The sequence below is a fragment of the Dinoponera quadriceps genome, unplaced genomic scaffold, assembly GCF_001313825.1.
Source record: "Dinoponera quadriceps isolate SergipeBrazil2010 unplaced genomic scaffold, ASM131382v1 scaffold619, whole genome shotgun sequence".
NCBI classification, from domain to species: domain Eukaryota; kingdom Metazoa; phylum Arthropoda; class Insecta; order Hymenoptera; family Formicidae; genus Dinoponera; species Dinoponera quadriceps.
The window spans coordinates 46,291-64,655 of record NW_014554767.1 but is presented as its reverse complement, the minus strand read 5'-3'; the positions used below and the strand labels follow the sequence as shown (position 1 = coordinate 64,655).

At 35.0% G+C, this 18,365-nt stretch overlaps 3 protein-coding genes across 4 annotated transcripts; 2 read left to right on the top strand and 1 right to left on the bottom strand.

The window, feature by feature from the left end:
• Positions 1–653: 653 nt before the first annotated feature.
• LOC106741718 (integrator complex subunit 8) lies at positions 654–6,237 on the top strand. 2 transcript variants are annotated; one of them, XM_014613996.1, is made up of 12 exons: positions 654–897; positions 977–1,394; positions 1,481–1,718; positions 1,793–2,029; positions 2,162–2,356; positions 2,811–3,060; positions 3,290–3,703; positions 3,936–4,190; positions 4,509–4,770; positions 5,170–5,288; positions 5,377–5,726; positions 5,858–6,237. In XM_014613996.1, exons 1-12 carry the CDS (start codon positions 780–782, stop codon positions 5,975–5,977), a joined length of 2,976 nt encoding a protein of 991 aa, XP_014469482.1. In that variant the 5' UTR covers positions 654–779; the 3' UTR covers positions 5,978–6,237. The 2 variants fall into 2 exon arrangements, with proteins under 2 accessions (XP_014469482.1, XP_014469481.1); XM_014613995.1 differs by having other exon boundaries at positions 780–897; positions 2,111–2,356.
• Positions 6,238–7,140: 903 nt separating this feature from the next.
• On the top strand, positions 7,141–8,551 carry LOC106741698 (probable signal peptidase complex subunit 2). The gene is made up of 3 exons (XM_014613953.1): positions 7,141–7,238; positions 7,616–7,920; positions 8,073–8,551. The coding sequence occupies exons 1-3, from the start codon at positions 7,209–7,211 to the stop codon at positions 8,314–8,316; spliced, it is 579 nt and encodes a 192-aa protein (XP_014469439.1). The 5' UTR covers positions 7,141–7,208; the 3' UTR covers positions 8,317–8,551.
• A 762-nt stretch (positions 8,552–9,313) lies between these two features.
• LOC106741716 (structural maintenance of chromosomes protein 3) lies at positions 9,314–16,759 on the bottom strand. The gene is made up of 19 exons (XM_014613991.1): positions 16,581–16,759; positions 15,924–15,999; positions 15,660–15,838; positions 15,326–15,484; positions 15,081–15,240; positions 14,724–15,009; positions 14,476–14,650; positions 14,280–14,393; positions 13,922–14,172; positions 13,480–13,623; positions 13,090–13,401; positions 12,639–12,950; positions 11,977–12,178; positions 11,508–11,798; positions 11,144–11,406; positions 10,832–10,997; positions 10,550–10,688; positions 10,051–10,288; positions 9,314–9,613 (listed from the first exon to the last, which is right to left on the bottom strand). The coding sequence occupies exons 1-19, from the start codon at positions 16,593–16,595 to the stop codon at positions 9,487–9,489; spliced, it is 3,609 nt and encodes a 1,202-aa protein (XP_014469477.1). The 5' UTR covers positions 16,596–16,759; the 3' UTR covers positions 9,314–9,486.
• Positions 16,760–18,365: the final 1,606 nt, after the last annotated feature.

Sequence of the window (18,365 nt, the reverse complement as noted above, 5' to 3'; positions counted from 1 at the left end):
CAGGATAACCATAGTTTCGTAACACTGTTAAGATGTGAATTCTCCCTTGAGCGGGATCTACAATGAGAATTTAAGCTCTATGTCTTAAGAAATTGACCAATCACAGTTATTCTCTTCACATTCGATTGTAATTGGTCAATTTCTTGAGACTTAAGGCTTAAAATACTTATTGTGGACTGACATTTATCCATCGATTTTAAGACTCTCTAACGACACGCAGTGTCGTTTCTTCGGCGTTATAATTCGGCGTTATAATTTTAATTATAATATTTAACATGCGCGAATATATATATGCGCACGTACTTACATCTAGTAACATAGGGATAAAATATCTATACTTGGTGAATACCTAACCTAGTGATATCTGAAATCAGACAAGTCGGCCTCCGATCTATACTAATATATTATTAATGTTCCAAAATAAGTCCGGACGTTACACAATAATACTGAAGAATTAATACTGGAGTCCAATTTTGAACATACGACGATCCGATAGCCAATAGGAGAATGTGTTTCCTGGGAACATTATTGTTCCTAGCTAGTAACTTTATAAAGTGAAATGATGCATCCATGAATTGCATTCAGTTGAATCTGTTGCGAATAAAGGAACGCACCCTATACGACGTTATTCTTTTAGTTCGGCCACATCCGGGGCCAATCGCAGGTAGCGTTGTGAACTGTAACCAATTTTTACAAGATCGAGTTTGGTTCCCTTAGTCTGTTATGAATTATTCCGCATTGTGGGAAGTGTTGAATGCATTAATGACAATATTTTTAATATGGATGTAGATTTGCTCAGACCGGGCACAGTGCCGATTTCACCGGACACAATATTATGGTTCGAATTTTTATTAAACCCGTCATTGCTGCGGAAACATTTGTCAAAACCCTTCCCAGGTGAATATATTTTTATCAAATAATTGCACATTATAGTGAAACATTAAATAATATTAAACAACTGTTATTCCACTTATAGATCCATCTCCTACAGATTTAATAATTAAGTTTATGACGATCAACTCTGACCAAAAGGAGACTGAGTTGAAAGCAATTGATGCTGAATCAAACGATGTAAAATCCAATGGTGTAAATAAGTGGTCTCACAGGAATTTAGCATTAAAGATACTCTCCCTGAAAGTAGCAGCATATCTTAGATGGGACTTGGATGTACTGGAGAAGAAGTTACCTCTGCCAATACAATTAACATTACTTCAAGATTTATTTTATATCACATCTGATGTTGTGGTAGACATACCACAGATTCCAGAATTCTTTATAGAAACAGTCTCTGATCAACTCTTGTTCACATTAGTTTTATATCATAGATGGCATTTGAGGGCAATTATTTATAGAGCCTTAAGTAATAAGCAGCCAAAACAACAATTACTTCATATGTAAGTTCTATTATGATGTTTCTATTATACATTTTTATAATTTTCTATTAATACTTTGAACATTTTTAATTAATATATTAAATTAGACCAGGCTTTCAAGAATCAACATATGTACCATCAAGTGTAGTGGATGACATTATTAGGAAATTAGAATCACATATACCCAACAGCGTAAATGCCCTAAACACTATTTTAGAAGCATCCGATATAAAGCCAAAGGTTCTCTCTTTTGATACTTTTCAAATGTTGACTGAGGATAGTATAGAAATCAAACAAAATTGGGAAAATATGTACTCAGTGAATATAGATGAATTTAAATGTCAGGTAAGAAGTTTATAACTTAGATATCATTATTCTTGCATCAATATAGAATAATTTAGATAAATTTACTGTTTTAGATACATTACGACCTTGCAATGTATTATTTACTGAGAGAGGAATATCAAGATGCTAAACTTCATATCAGACAGGCAAAGGAGCGATATAGTAACTTGGATTCAACAGCAAAATTCATGTATTGCAAAGTACAAAAGGAATTCTTGGAGGGAGCTTGTCTTGCGTGTGAAGTACCCATAGAAGACATCACCTCTAGTCTCACTCAACGTTTGCAGTCCTCCATCAAAGATCAATATACTGTAAATATATTTTTATATATCGAGTAAGATCAGCGTACACCTTCAAATAATATATTTACGCGATATGTGCAAAATCTGCAGAACATATTGCAGATTTTGCAAGCAGACAATGTTTTCAGAGAGATACCTCAGGTTTATAGAGATAACTTGGAGCTGGATGTACAAGGCGGATCTGTTAACAGGAAAATCATAGTTGCCCGGGATCTTCTGCTGCAGATACAATGCTTGAATCTTATTAGGAAAGTTCTCGACGATAACATAATCCTCGGTGATTATGTAACTGAAATTAAAGCAGCCGGTCCCAAGGGTCTGGACGTTCTATTTTGGGTAAAATAACTTTAAGATTGCTCTTAAATATTCACAAAATCGTCAAATTTTCATCATTCCTGTATCATTCTTAGTATGTGAAATCATTTCTCTGAATTTCTAAATATATTTCAAACTGAATGTTTTTTCACACACATATACATACATTTCATATCGTTTGAATTTAACCCTTTGCACTCGAGGGCTCCGGAGCGGAGCCATTTAAAATTTGTCTTCAAACTCGAGGGCTCCGCTATGGAGACAATGCAAATAACTTTCAGTTCATAACATAAGGACAAAGACAAATCGTAAAAACTATTGTGTATATGATATTCCGCTCTTGCTATTTGCCTTGTCTCCATAGCAGAGCCCTCTTGTTTGAAGACAAATTTTAAATGGCTCCGCTCCGGAGCCCTCGAGTGCAAAGGGTTAAAATAGTTTTTCATTAGTCTTTTTGCTTTATTTTATTTTTTAGGCCTTAAATAATGTTATGGAAAACACATCATCTGTGGATAAGAAACGAATCTCGCGTTACCTTCTTTATCTTGTAAACACTGCCAACATAGAAGGGCTCGCTTTGAAAATACTTAACGATCTCTCTCTCTCGTCATTATTTGATGAAACGGAACTGGCTGTCATTCAACAAGCAACTCTTTCCAACGAAATAGAATTACCAAACTTGTTGCTACATAACGACTGGAGTATATCGCCTGTACCATATATACGTAAGTAGCTTTTATGATACAAAGAAAAGGAAAGAAGTATTATTAAGATAAATATTGATCTTATATGTAAGGAAATGCATTCAAAATAATGCTTAGTTATTTGGCAAATCTGTACTTAAGAAGCATAAGCAAATAAGATGAAATTTGTATCACTTCCTTTTCTGCTTCTCACATATAAAATACTCTTACATACTGACTCTGAAATTCCTTTTGTTGTTATATTTTACAGAAACCGCGAGAATTGAGGTATTCGAATTAGAGCAAAAGTTGATAGAGACTTACGATTGTCACGTAATTCGTGAAACGTTGATTCACCTGGATGGAAAACATCGTATGAAACCATTGTGGAACGTGAACGGCTGTTGGGAATTACCCATTCCATTGCAGAGTGTGGTAATATCACTCTCCCGTGGTTTCATGCAAGATTATTCATACGTTCTGCTCGCTAAAAGTCGGGAATTGGTAATGTTTCAAAACTTCGATGGTGCAATAGAGCTTCTGAAGATACTGGACAGTGAGCTGCAGGAGCATATGAAAACCGCCGCGAAACCACAAGTTTTCAAGTTGTGCAAATTGGTGAGCTGGGAATGCCTGCTCGTCGAGATATGGAAGTGTCTTCATGTTTGGCCGGCGACAAATGTTTGTACGTAAGAACATATCCAGCTGTTTGTCCGTTGATTTCGACATTCCGCGCGACAAAAATATGCGTGGAAAATTTCGGAACCATTGTTCCAAATTATTTTTCTAAAATGAAAGAAAAATGATATGTCGAGCTGCGAGATAATTCATCGAAAAAGGGATTGAATCGAAAATATTCCAGGAAAATAATACGGCAAATTCATGATTCTAAATTATTTCGCCGTTCATCATTTCAGCTGACATGCAGAATATAGTTGCACGGTGTAAACAGTGTCTTGGTGCTTTACAAGCGACCGATCAAGTGATCCCGAGGCAGGAAATCATAGAATATTGCACAGTTTTTTTGTTGAACATGGCCGAGTGGGATTACCTCACCAATTTGGAGAAACGTTGGAGTTACACGGAATTCGCGGCCGCCATTAGCAGCGTTTGCCAGGACATCGTCAAGTACAAGGGGACTCGCAAGTTTCCGCGCGAGGCATGGGACATGAGTGTGTATTTTATTCTACTCTAAAGCTTGGTCCACAATGCTCTTTGCGTCTTGTTTCTTGTTATCTTTTTGTAAGAACTTCTATTTACTTACAAAAAAGAAATAGAGAGCAAGAAAGAAGACGCAAAGAGCACATTGTAGACGAAGCTTAAACGAAAGTCGAAAGTCGAACATTCCCGCTGCATATGCGTCGAATATTAATTGTTCAACAATGAAATTATTTCACGTGAAAAACCTCTCGCGAATTACTTTACACAATGAGAACTGAAGAAGAAGCATAGTTTCACATCGTGAAACACCTGAATGTCTGTTCTCTTAGTTTTAGCAGCGTTCGGCCCTAGCAGGGAACAGTCGCAGAAACGCAACAGCAGCAGCAGTAGCGGCGGTAATAGTGGTAATTCCGGCAGTAATGCATCGAGAGATGTTACCAGTATTACAACTACTTTTACTCGGCTACGCGAGCCTATGGTGCTCACCGTAGTGATATCATTGCTGGCACGTTTACGAAATGTATTGCGCGATGAATCTAGTTTGGAATTGCACACTCAGTATCTTTCCCTTTGGCCTGCCGGGGTACCAAAGTACGTGGATTGTAGTTCTTATGTAGTTTAGAATATTCATTACATTATGCATATTATGCGAAGTACACTATGCAATGTACATTACGGCACTGAGAATGAAAATGTTAACATTAAAACTACCGACGATCAACGTGTACCTTTCTACCGGAACGGTTTAAATCAGATTTCTGAAGAAATACACAATATAAAGGAAAAAATATTTATTCGTTTACACATTGCGACGAAAATTACGATTAATCTCAGAAAATGCACTATTAGAAATTGGAGTAACTTTTATAAGAAAAAAATTACAAACCGGTCATTTTGACCGCTTCGATATTGCATATGCATTTTAGTGTTAAACGTAACTGGCGGTATCTGGTATTTGAGTAAAACTCATTCTAGCTGTATCGTTTGCAGTGCGAATTCGTACAATATCCGATATATCGGAGAAATATTGTTCCAACTACTGGCGCAAGCTCTGAAATATTATCCCTGCAACGTACTTTGGCTGAGGCTAATGGGCGATCTGAATTTCGGTGAGTATTTGTGTCCTCGTACGCTATATTCAGTACTTGCATATGTATGTATATCCAATGTGCTGTGTTTAATTTTATTTTGTTTTAGTTCTAGCGTATTATGAAAGCGCGATGAAATATTACTTAAAGGCTATCATGGTAGCCAGTGATTTATTTAGCCAGCCCATACTACGGACACAGATAGACGATCTTGTTTATAGAAGAATGATCAAATGCTGCGCCCATTTGCAGTGTTACACTCAGGCAGCTGTACTGTGTCAGTTTTTAGAAGAGGTGGATTACTCCTTGGCGTTTAAAATGGCGTCCAGTGATCAAAAGAGCTGTGCCACCGCTGACGCCATGGACGCGTATTATCATTGTATTTGGGATACCACGATACTCGAATATCTTGTACATCAACATGCAAAGCGCGGAGAACATCACAGGAAACAGCTTGCGGTAATTAAGTATTATATATTAACCGCGATCTCTCTCTTTTTGCATTCTCAATTTTCACTTCAGTTCCCAATGTTACGTAAATTTTTGTTATATGTAATGTTTGTTACATGTATTTTTCTTTTAATTTGCAGATCAAAGTTATTGGCTTGCTGGAATTGAACTCTAATAACAATGAAGAAATCCAAAGAGAAGCGGCAAATATCCGGAAAGCTAAATTTTTAAGAGCATTAGCGAAGCAATATGTATATTAAGAGGTTCATATACATATCTTGTATGTGTATATACACTGTGCTGAAAACTGAAAAATATTGGTGCATCGCGAAATATTTTATAAATATTTAACTTGAAATATGAGTGACAGAGGTAAAACATAAAGAACGTATGATCTTTTTGAAACTAAGCCATCTTATCATGGCAATTTCACTGTACCAATATTTGAATCCATCGCTGGATGTATATGTATTGCGTGTCTGTAAATGTAAACTATCCATAAGATAATGTAAAATAAAAAATTGATTTTTTAATAGCTGTAATGAGAACAAACGATCTATCCTGTAGTAGGATTGAAAAAAGTATAATACGAATATTCGAGCCGCGGAAGAAACGTGAAAATTAGAGAAGATTTACTGAACATTAAGTTCAAGAATTTAATGGGTAGATATAAAAGACTGATAGATAGTGATAGAGTAGATTGAGAAAAGGTAAGAATGAATTAGTGAATCGAGTGAAGAGGATTGTGTTTACCGCCACGAGACACGAATATCTAGATACAATTTGTTTGCTTTTTAAATATCTCCAGTGATTTTAGGAACCCTGAAGTTTTACGCTTGCTAGATATTTCAATTTCTCTCAAATTAAGGAGCGCTTTATTTCCTACAAAGGACATTTGACTACGTTTAAACTGCGTTCAATAATATTATCAGTTCAATAATATATACCAAGAATAGAGTGGCTTTTAATTGACCAATCATGATAAAGAAATCTTAGTTCTTTTATTCTGGGGAAACCTACCTACGGTTGTCAAAACGAGGTAAGAATTACAAAAGTGAACAAATTTATTAAGGTTTACCGCTAAAATTATAAATATTAGTAAATAAATTCGCTCATTTTTCATTCTTTACAAATATTTAAGGAGGGAGAGAAAGTCACTCACTTTTAATTCTTTATAAGTTTTGAGGAAGGGATGATACCGATTAACGATGTTTCTATTGATCATAGGCTACACCGATTGGCCGACTCTAGAAAATCCCCAAATCATGGCCGACTGTGATTGGTGATGGTCAATTGCAATGTATCAAATGGGACTCTCCAATTTTGAGGACAATAATAAGTCCCCTGATTGGTCAATTAAGTGCCACTCTAACTTTCAATGTGATGTTTCCGAACACAACCTTACTGTGAAAGATATGAAGTTATGTTGGTAGCCAGGCTCGATAAATTGACGTGTATTTCGAAAGAGAATACGTGTTTTGCTATCAGGTTATGGTCGAGATGGGCGCAGTAGAGAATTCCGTAAGTTTATTTTCACTTCTAATTAAAACTAATAAAAGTGACCTTATTTCATAAAATGCATACCGTAACGAAAATATTTATTGCGTTGAAATGCGTGTAACTAACGAGACATTTGCATACTTGTCAGTTACGTGACAGCAATATGTCAACTGTATCTCCACATATGCTGCTCCGAATAACCGGAGTCGGCTTTAACTGTTATCAATCGTATCTTCATGGAAGTATTAAATCCATATAATTTTTTTTTCTAACATGTAATGCCTTCAATATATACTTACATTTTCCTGTTTTTTTAAAGACTTGTAGCAAGAAACATTTTTTCTTATTTTTTCTCTTTTCTTTATTTTTTTTTTAAATAAACAGTATTTGCTTCATAGGTCATAAAAATCAATAAATGGGATGGTTCAGCCGTGAAGAATGCCTTGGACGATGCAGTCAAAGATGTGCTGACAAAGAAATATAACTATATTGAAAATTTCTCCCTCCTTGATGGAAGACTAGCACTCTGCGGGGTCGCAGTCACAATAGCTATCATAGCATTGTTATGCGATTACTTATATCCATTCCCTGTTTCTAAGCCTGTTCTAGTTATCTGTGTTTCCTTATATTTCATCTTAATGGGACTTCTGACATTGTATACAACTTATAAAGAAAAGGGCATATTTGTGGTCGCAATTCAAAGGTAAGGTATATATATATATATATATATATATATATATATATATATATATGTATGCATATATTTATACTTGACATATTATAATTTTAAGGAATAAAGAAAATAATTGACTTAGTGACTGATCAACTCGATAAGAAATGATTTCCCGATTTCAGAGACCCAGCAGGCTTCAATCCTGACTTGGTCTGGGAAGCTAGCTCCTACTTAAAGAAATATGATGACAAATATAATCTAATTCTGTCAGTTAGGAGCGCGTCATCGGGCAACATCAACGAAACGACTGTGACAAAGTCTGTTGCGAACTTTATCGATGTCAACGGAGTGGTAATTCCAGAACTGATAGAGACTGTTGTGACAAGCATGCACGATAGTCTGACATCGCAACGCAAGGAGAAGTAGCACAGTGTTTCCAAATCTGAATGATAGTTTCTTTCATTCGCGAAAACTCAGTACGTCGCAATTTCGGTGTTCAAATTTCTTTCAAACTCTGTCTCCAATGTTTTCATACTCCCGATCTTGTGCATAACGATGTAAATAATTGTCATGAGGAAAGGACAAATTCAAGGATGATGTGTATTGTAATTGATATACATCTTAAACAAAGCAAACATTATAAACCTTTCTTTTCAAACAACCAAGTATTTATCATATGCATTTATTTCTTTTACTGTGCCTACCCTGCATGCGCTGCCGGTGAAGTTGTTTGCGTATGTCTTTCTCTTAGTTTTCCCTTTTTTACGTCATGTATACAAATTTAATACGACACGAACGAGTACGTAAATAACTTCACGCGGCGATTCGTTATCGCGACATTAAGTCACGTGAATAATTAAAATTTATCACGAATTTAGATATCTTACCGAGAGAGATTACTTGCAAGATACAACACAAAAATACAAGTTCATAGATATACAAAAATAAAGGGATAATATACCGTAAAATACATAAATATAACGTTAACATTTTCTACTTGTGAGTAGAAAATGTCTCTTCTCGGGTGTGTGTGTATGTGTGTGTTGTGTGTGTATGTGTGTAATTATATATATATATATATATATTTTATATATATAATTTGGTTAAAATTTTATATATATATATATATATATATATATATTCCTATAAAGTTTATATAATATAAAAAATAACGTTTCAACTCCAAATTACATTTGTATCGTGCTGATTTTTTCCGTAATGTTTTTATAAGATGAATATCGATATCGATTTTTCGTCGAGACAAATGTTATCAAAATCATGTTGCAGTTTTTTTCCCTTTGTGTGAAATACGCAACGTAACATGATTCTTTGGCATGTTACAAAATTACAATGATCTATGCAAAAGAATCGAATATCTACGATACCGATCTATCAAAACGAATCTACAAAACAAATTATTTCATTTTCCTCGTATGATTTCGTACATGATATATTAAAAAAAAAAAAGCTACGATTAAAAATCGTCAGAGGATTAAAGTGATAAAATTATCCGATTTGTATAATCATTTCACGTTTGAAAAAGTAAACGATTATTGATTTCTGTAAACGCTATGTATAAAAGAAGTATATTCTTCCTTAACCGTGCGTCGTGTCGTCTTCGACGAAATCGGCTGCTTCTTCTCGCGTCACGCATTCAACGTGCGAAACCTTATTTCTGAATTTTACTCCGTAAAATTTGTTCGCGTGATGCAATAATTCGGGTCTGAAAAACAAAATCCTACGTGTTATCATTTCTCATATTGCGTTCTTCAAGAAAATATATAAGTTGATTCGCGTCTGATTCGTGCGGATAAAATCAACTGTTATATTTATAAATCTTGCACGAAAACTGCTCGGTTTGATTTTCGGGTTAATGTCAAATGCTTCATAGACTTATGTTCTCTCTCTGTGAACACTGCAGTTCACTTCTACAAGGAGAGCAAACTAAAATTTAAAAATTTTTAAGTTGCTCTTCTCCCTGGAGAAACCGATTGAAACTGTCAGGATCAAATCCACGAAGAACGCGACCGAGACAAATCAATATTAGTTTTTAATTTTAATTAATTTTAATTTTTCAATGAATCTCATAAATATAATTTTCAATTAAATTTGGTTAAAATTTTTCAATGAACCTTAGCAAGACCAGTTGCACCGCATTACCTGAACGTCGTAGTGATGAACTGGGCGTCCGAGCTAAGTTCATGGATCATGTCCGCCACAGCTTTCCTGTGTTGTGCATCCAGAGCTTGATCGATCTCGTCGAACAAGTAGAACGGCGCAGGATCGCATTTCTGAATCGCGAATATCAGTGCCAGGGCTACGAGCGATTTCTGTCCGCCGGATAGTTGGTTCATCTCTCGCATTTCAGCCCTGTGTCCCGTGAACGACACTCTTATGCCTAAAAGCGATAATTACGTTCATCGACGTATACAAACTCTTGAGGAACCATAAGTGGGAAGCACATACTTTGGCATAACGCAATTATGCATATATTAGCATGCGATGAATAAGATAACAAACCAGAGTTTTATGTTTCTATCCTCACGAAACGACGGATCCTGATTGGTTCACCTTCTTATGCGTCATGCATTATGTGCTATGCCGAAGTGTGTGCTTCCCGTACACATAATGTATACAAATGATAGATTTATCATCTTACCAACGCCGATAAACCTATCTGAATCGGCTGGCTCAGCTGTTCCGTCATCTTCCTCGTCGCCATCCGCAGTTTTCATGACCAATTGTGCGTGGCCCGAAGGTACGAGCTTGTTAAATACATCACTGAAATACTTGCTCACCTTAAAAAAAAAAAAGTTTCACGTGAAATTGTCATACAAAATTTTTCAATGCCACATTTTCAGGGACAAGTATGACAAGTATATTGAGGTCTAACGTCTTTTCGAAATTTAATCTTTTTCTTTTGCTTGAATTGATTGAGTACCTGTTTAAACGTAAATTGTATCGCTTCGCACTTGCGTTGCTCAAGCACCGACATGAGTTCTTTAATTTTCTCGTCGCCTCTGTCCAATTCCTCCTTCCGTTTCACTAATTTCTCCTTTTGGTCGCTAAATGACATGAACTGATCCAGAGCTTTCTTATTTACATGGCTGAAAACAAGCGAATGTGACGAAGAATCTCATAATACAACTTCTTACGAGGGATATTTAATTAAATATATATTATAATATAATAAAAATATACAATCCTTAAGTTATATTTTTACCGCCGAAAGTGATCGGTTTACTAAACTTACCTGTATTTCTTCAAATGGTTATTTGCCTTTTCCATCTCTCTAAAAAGCTGTTTCGTGGTCATTGTGCTAAACTTAGAATAAGCCTCATGACTAGGCAGCGCGCCGAGTTCGGTGATCTTCTGCGTACATTCCACTATCTTCTGTTGCAGGATATTCACTTTGCTCGCCAGTTTCTCCAAATCCTTCGCATCGGCCTCTATCTTCTCCTGCGCCTCCTTTTCTTTCAGTTTCCACTTCTCCACATCGGCAGACTCCGCTTTTTGCTAAATGCGAAGAAAAAATGATTGAAGAAACGTTTCCGCTTAAAAATATACAGACAGAGTATTACGCGATAGAGTATAATATTGACGAACGTCTGACTTACCTTCTTCATTGCACTTGTTACTTTTTCATTCTGCGCTTTGAAGTCTTCGTTCACTTTCACCAGCCTCTTTTCTATGTCCGCCAGTTGGATCTTCGATGAGTCGAGCTGCCGTTGGCGATCCTCGACCGATATCTCTTGTAAAGCTTGAACAAGCTCGTCTTTCCTTCTCACCAAGTTATTCGTTAATAAATTTTCTAACTTATTCTTCTCCGCCTCCAACTGCATTCGCTTCGCGAACGCTTCCTTGTTCTCCTTCGTTAGACGCCTTATGTCGTCATTCAGAGTATCGACCTGCGCAAACATCGTTCATCAGAAACGAGTTAAAAATCCAATTAATTCTTAGAATAACCGATTCTTTTCAAAATCAACTCAAAAGTAAAAAGAAGAAATAAATGGTGATCTCAATATGTCATTGAGAAAAATTGGTTGGAGAGAAATCTAATCCGACTCGACTCTATTGTATATATACCTGATGCTGATCCGCGACGGATAGTTGCGCCATGAGTTCCTGATGCAATTCACTCTCCAGGCCGTCCTTAGTCGCACGCATCGCTTCTAAACTAGATGTACACTGTGCAAGACTTCTTTCCTTCGGCGTCCGGTACCTTTCTATCGCGCTTAATTCCTCCTTCATAAGACGTATCTCCGCCTTCATCTTGTCATATATATCCCTATTACAAAACAGATTGCTAATTAATATTCCGATACTTATTGATACTCCAACATAACACTTCAAATACACTTAGATCTCTTTTTACACGGTGGATGCGTACCATGCAGAAAAAAAATCATGTAAAAAAAGTCGTGTAAAAATTGATTTGCAACAAAGTATAAAACTTGTGTTAAAGTAACGCAAATTTTAAACTAAAAAGCAATTTAAAATACAGAAATTCATTCATCGAAAACATTTTATTTAGTAAACAAATAAAGAGAAAGCTAATATGTTGGGAAAAATGAAAAAATATTTTACAAAAAAACGTGTAAATGTGAATAAAACGTGTTTAAAAAAATTGTGTAATTGTGAATCGTATAAAAAATACCGTATAAAAAGAGACCCAAATGTACATACAATTGGAAATCGTTTTAAGTTATACAACAGGAGAGCCTGACGAATACCACTAAATTACTCACTTAGCTTTACTATTTCTAGTTTCGGTCCTCTGCATTTCGCTGACATAAGAACTAATGTTTTGGTCCGCCTTTCTGATCTCCTCTTTAAGTGTCGTTAATTGTGTCTCGAGGGTAGAAATCTGAGACATCAACTCCGACCTTGTTTTCTGTATCTCAAGACGCGACCTAAGTGTATTGAAATATCCACCAGTCAAGGAGCCTTTGGATGAAACTTGATCTCCCTCCAATGTAACGCAGTCCAGACCGGATGTTCGCGCCAAGCTCGTTGCCGCTTCCAAGTTACGACAGATTAAAGTTTTTCCAAATATATATCTGAAATAAACATATATCAAAAATCCCATTATATATATATATATATATATATATATANTATATATATATATATATATATATATATATTAATACGTCTCGGTATTATGACGAAGGAAGAATCGTAAAAGGCGAATTTTACCTTAACGCCTTGTCATATTTCGGATCATAATTTAGCTTGGATATCATGGGTATAGCGTCGGAGGTTTGCGGATAATCGATATTCTTCACGTGAAGTCTATTCAGAGGCATGAAGGTTACCTCACCCGGCAAACGTTGATTGTTCATCTCTTTCAAAATTTTCGTACCGAACTTATCGGTCTCCACAATATGATGGAACAATCGATTTCCCGCCGTTACCTCTACCGCCATATAAACACTCTTGTCGCAATTGAAGTTCTCAATTACAGGCCCGTAGTAACTGCTCACTTCGTGGGCCATGTCCTTCCGGGTACTGACGAAATGAAGACATAATTACTAATTTTATGCATTATTAATTACACTATATCATAAATATTCGAATAAATCTTACCGAAAAGTGTCCAATACTTTGCGCACACTATCTCTACCGTTCAAAATAGGTTTACCAGCCATGGACCTCAGACTCTGGTCCGCTTTAGCCAGATCTTCTTTTAGACCAGACAAATTCAGTTGCAGTACACTCTCTTGTCGATATCTGTAATTCAGTACGTTTAATATTTTAATCAAATGTTTCAGACTAATTAATTTTCATATATACAACTTATTCAACCTTAAAGAGTGGTCTCTAAAATTTGCAGTCAAATACATTATATTCGTGTTTAATTTTGATACTTGACTAGAAAACTGGTTGATATTTTTGCATACAAAAATCTTCTAAACTTAAACATAAGATTTTGATTGAAAAAAGCAAAAATGTAACTAAATATTATGCTTATTGCTTGTGCAAATGATTTCGTAACTTAATGAGCTGATCACAATAAAAAGAAAATTACTGTTCTTTTCGATTTGCTTGACATTGATCCTTCGATTTAGTGAGCTCATAAAATTGCTTGTTATGGTCATCTATCGATGTACGTTGTCGTTCCATTTCGCGCGTATGATCTCCTATTTTTTTCTCCAAAATTACTTGTTTCTCTGCGTCGCGTTTTAAATCTTCGCTAATCTTCTTCTGATGCTCCTCTTTATCCTTTATCTGCTTCGTAAGTTGCCTAAGCTCATTTTGTATCCACTTATCCCTTTCATCCTGTGATAAATGAGACATTTAGAAATATCTTATCAAAAGATGCTTACGAATAGTTATAATAAAAATATTAAATTTTATTATATAATTGCATGTTTAAATTGTTTTACTTTAGTAGTAAACTGACTGCCACGGCCTTGTTTAGCATACAATTCTTTACGTTTCTGCTCCTTTAGTTGTAATTCTCGCGTACATTCCTCTTCGACGCGTTTCATTCGTTCGTACTGTAATTAAGTGTTCCTTATTTTAATATATCTATAAATTTTGACACGTATATATCGAAGAAATGCTTGAATGTTTCCTCACCTCTGGTTTAATTGATTTCAGCTCATCTTCTCGAAGAGCGATATTGCCTTTCAGCTTTTCCAACTCTTGTTGAGCACGTTTCCTGCTGTCATTATCACCTTTTACTTCCTCCAATAAATCGTTGATAGTTAAAGTCAATTTGGTCTTCTCTTTTAACAGTTGTTGCTGCTCCGCGCTGCAAGCCATAAACGTTTAAGTAAGCATTATTTTCTGTAAGGATTTAAAAAAAATCTAAGAGTAAAATATACCTAAGAGTATCTCTTTCCTCCTTGGCGCTCTGCACTTCCTTCTTCGATTCTTTCAGGCGCTTCGTAGCTGAACGTACATTCTCCTGCGCGGTTTTTGCTTCCGCTCCCAGTCTCGCTTGCTCAGCTCCGCTATTTGCTCGGGACTCCTCGAGTTCCTCCAATTTTCTCTTATTCTCTTTGAGTTCGCGCTCATGGATCGTATACTCCAGGCAACGACGTTGTTTGTCCCAGCGTTGGTATTCTTTCAGCTCCTCCTTTTCTTCCTCAAGCGTTTTCAAACGTTCCTCTGTGATGAAATAAAAGTTATCTTTTGTATTTCATTTATGCTCCATTTTTCTAACTTAGATTTTCGTTCACCTATCGTTCGCAGAAAATCCTCAATCTTCTCCAATTTGCCTTCTGTTTCTTTCAAAATCGATTTCGACTCTTCCCTCCTATCGTCGTACACCCTAGTACCTGCAACTTCTCGCAATAACTTCAATCTTTGAGAATCTGGAGCTGTTGCCATTTGATTTATCTGCGAACAAAAGTATTTCAAGTAATAAGTAAGAACTATGCATAGAAACTGTTATAGGCAAATACAGAGATTTTCATTGACAAACCTTTCCTTGCTTCACAATATAATAAGGATTGGACCTAGAAAATCCCGCCGATTCCAATAAATTCATTACGTCATTCCTCGTCACTATCTTTTTGTTAAGAAAATATTGGTCCTTCTTGGAACCAATCACTCTTCTTAAGTATACTTCATCCTTATCAATCTGAGGAAGAGAAAACATTTTACAATATACATGAATATATTATATATAATAATATAATATATATTTCAATGGCTCAGTGATTTCAACAAATAATAAACATTAAAATGTATACAAAATATACTGAAGTGTATGATATATTGTTTCATTATTAATTTTAGCTAATTTAATAGCTTACTGGTAATCTGCCATCGGAGTTGTCAAATATGATTTCTACGTGGGCAGATATAACACGAGGTCCTGTTCCCTCATGCAACAGCGCCTGTCTTTGCTCTGGTCTAAGATGGGAAAATTCATCGCTTAGGACAAATTGGATGGCATAAAAAAAATTACTCTTGCCAGAACCATTTCTGCCAACTTAAAAAGAAAAAAACTTAATTATGTATCTACTTATATAAGAGACTTAACTCTAGACAGTTCGCTGAAATGTTTAAACACATACCTACTACATTATGTCTTGGATCAAATGGCTCGACAACTGTCTGTTCACGATAGGACTTAAACCCCTGAATAATCACCTGTTTTAACACAAATCACTAATTTATAAGAAATAAATTTCAAGTACATCTATATCACACAGAAGCTATTATTATAATAAAATATAAGATATACAAGTTATAAGCTATTTAATTATCACACTAGACATAGATGTTCCATTATTATCATTTATCTCCGATTTTCTCATAAAAATGATATAAAAATAATTTAGAAAACTGTTTCCTCTATTCATGATAACAACTTCATTAATACTTCAAAGAAACTTTGCAAATTTTTTAAATTTTGGAACCATTTTAACATTATAGAGTGTATCTGACAGCAAATTTTTATGTATTCATAATTAAGGTACCATAAAACATGTTCAGTTTGAGGTTATCTGACAAATCTAGGCTTGAGATGAATATAAGGCTAAGTAAAATTTCCTGAATTTTGCGGGACAATCTTGTTTTTATACATTAATTTCGTTTTCTATTTTTCCATACTTAACATTTTCTTTTTGATTTTAAATGTTCGAAATAAAGGAAATGGGGAATGTGAGCGTGCATTGAGAATTGGAGTAGCGCATAGAGCACAATGGAAAAAGATGATGATTTTGTTTTACCTGTTTGATATACATGATGCGGCAGAAAATCAGACGAACATGCTGGCACTAACGTTATTTGAAGGCAAAATCGAGAAAAGTAAGATTTCTTTTACGGAGTACAACGAAAACATTCCTCCAATTTGTTGCCAGAGCGACATTTGTAAAAGGCGCAGGTTGACAGCCGCCAAAAGTTTCCAGATTTGGGCGGGAGAAGCAGTTCTGTGGCCAATAGTCACGCAACAAAATTTCACCAATTGTCTCACTAGAAGTCACTCACTTTAAAGTCAGCGGCACACGATGCTTGTTTCGTGCTGGATTAAGCGGGTTCTATAATAAGAATTTAAGGCGTGAGATTTAACAAATTGACCAATCATAATTGATTTTTTTTCTATAGTTCGACTATGAGTGTTCCATTTTTAAGGCTTAGAGCTTAAAGCATCTATTCTAGATCGAGGCTTAGGCCTGGTAACTATTATTTCTGTATGTAACGAACAGTTGCGTGAAAATAAAGCTTTGATATGTTGTAACTGAAGATAAGTTTAAACTGCGATATTTGCAAAATAATCTAAAAAATAATCTAAAGGAAAGTTTAACTTAATTTGAAGAAGAATAGAAGAAGATGCAAAACGATTGTACAACGTAGTAATTGGTCTATTCTTTTTAGCTGCATTGCTGAACTGGTACAATAAGTTGAAATGAAAAAACATACATGACCTGTTCTTTATAGCTGCACTGCTGAAGTGATGCAATAAGTTGAAGCGAGAAAGTATATAGAGGTCTATTCGTTTTCGCTGCACCGCTGAACTAGTTCAAATGAAGCGAGACAAGTTAATGTTTTCTCACTTCAACTTATTGCATAGTTCAGCGGTGCAGCGAAAATGAACAGACCTATGAACCCGACGTATGCGCATTACGTTCACAATACACTCAGAAAGAGGGGAAAATATATTCCTGCACCGTAGTTGCGAGACAAGATTTCTCTTTCACTCTGGCTATATAGTAATATTACATATATATTATATATATATTTAGATTTATTATTTAGATTATATATATATAATCATTTGTCCTTTGTTTCTGAAATAGCCTCCTCTTAAACCAGCGACACATGATGTTTGTTTTCATGTTGGATTGCTTACTGGATAGAAATACTGCTTTCTGATTGGTGCATTTTCAAAAATGGATGACAATACATCAATCAAAACGCAGTATTTCCGTCCAGCAAATAATTCAGCACAAAAAGAAACATCACGTACCATTGGCTTTATAGATAGCATAGGACGACTGACTATATAGTAGTATAACATATATGATAATTATTAGGTAAATATATATTCAACAGTGTTATAGATTAAGAAGAAAACGTTTAAGGACTTAACTTAGAATTTTTATAAAAATGTAATGAATTGAATTTTTTTTATACCTATAGGAATGTTTCGAAAATTAAAATTAGAATAAATTACTTTTTTAGATATATGTATATAGATTAGAAGTTAGAGACAACCTGTAGATTTTATTGTTACGTACTATATATTTATTATTAGATGTTATTATGAGTGATAAGACACGTTTTTATAAGAAGAAATGGAAAACAAAGAAAACCTCAAAAAATCATAGTGAGCCATGTAAGTACTGCACTATTTTATCTTACCTCTCAATCTTTTTCACATTTATTATTACTTTCTATATCCTCTGCATGATTTATTATAAGAAAAAAATAATTAACTTTGCAATGAGATAAAGATATATATATATATATATCATTAGTTGTTAAAAATATTTAAATAAATAGCAAACCTAAAA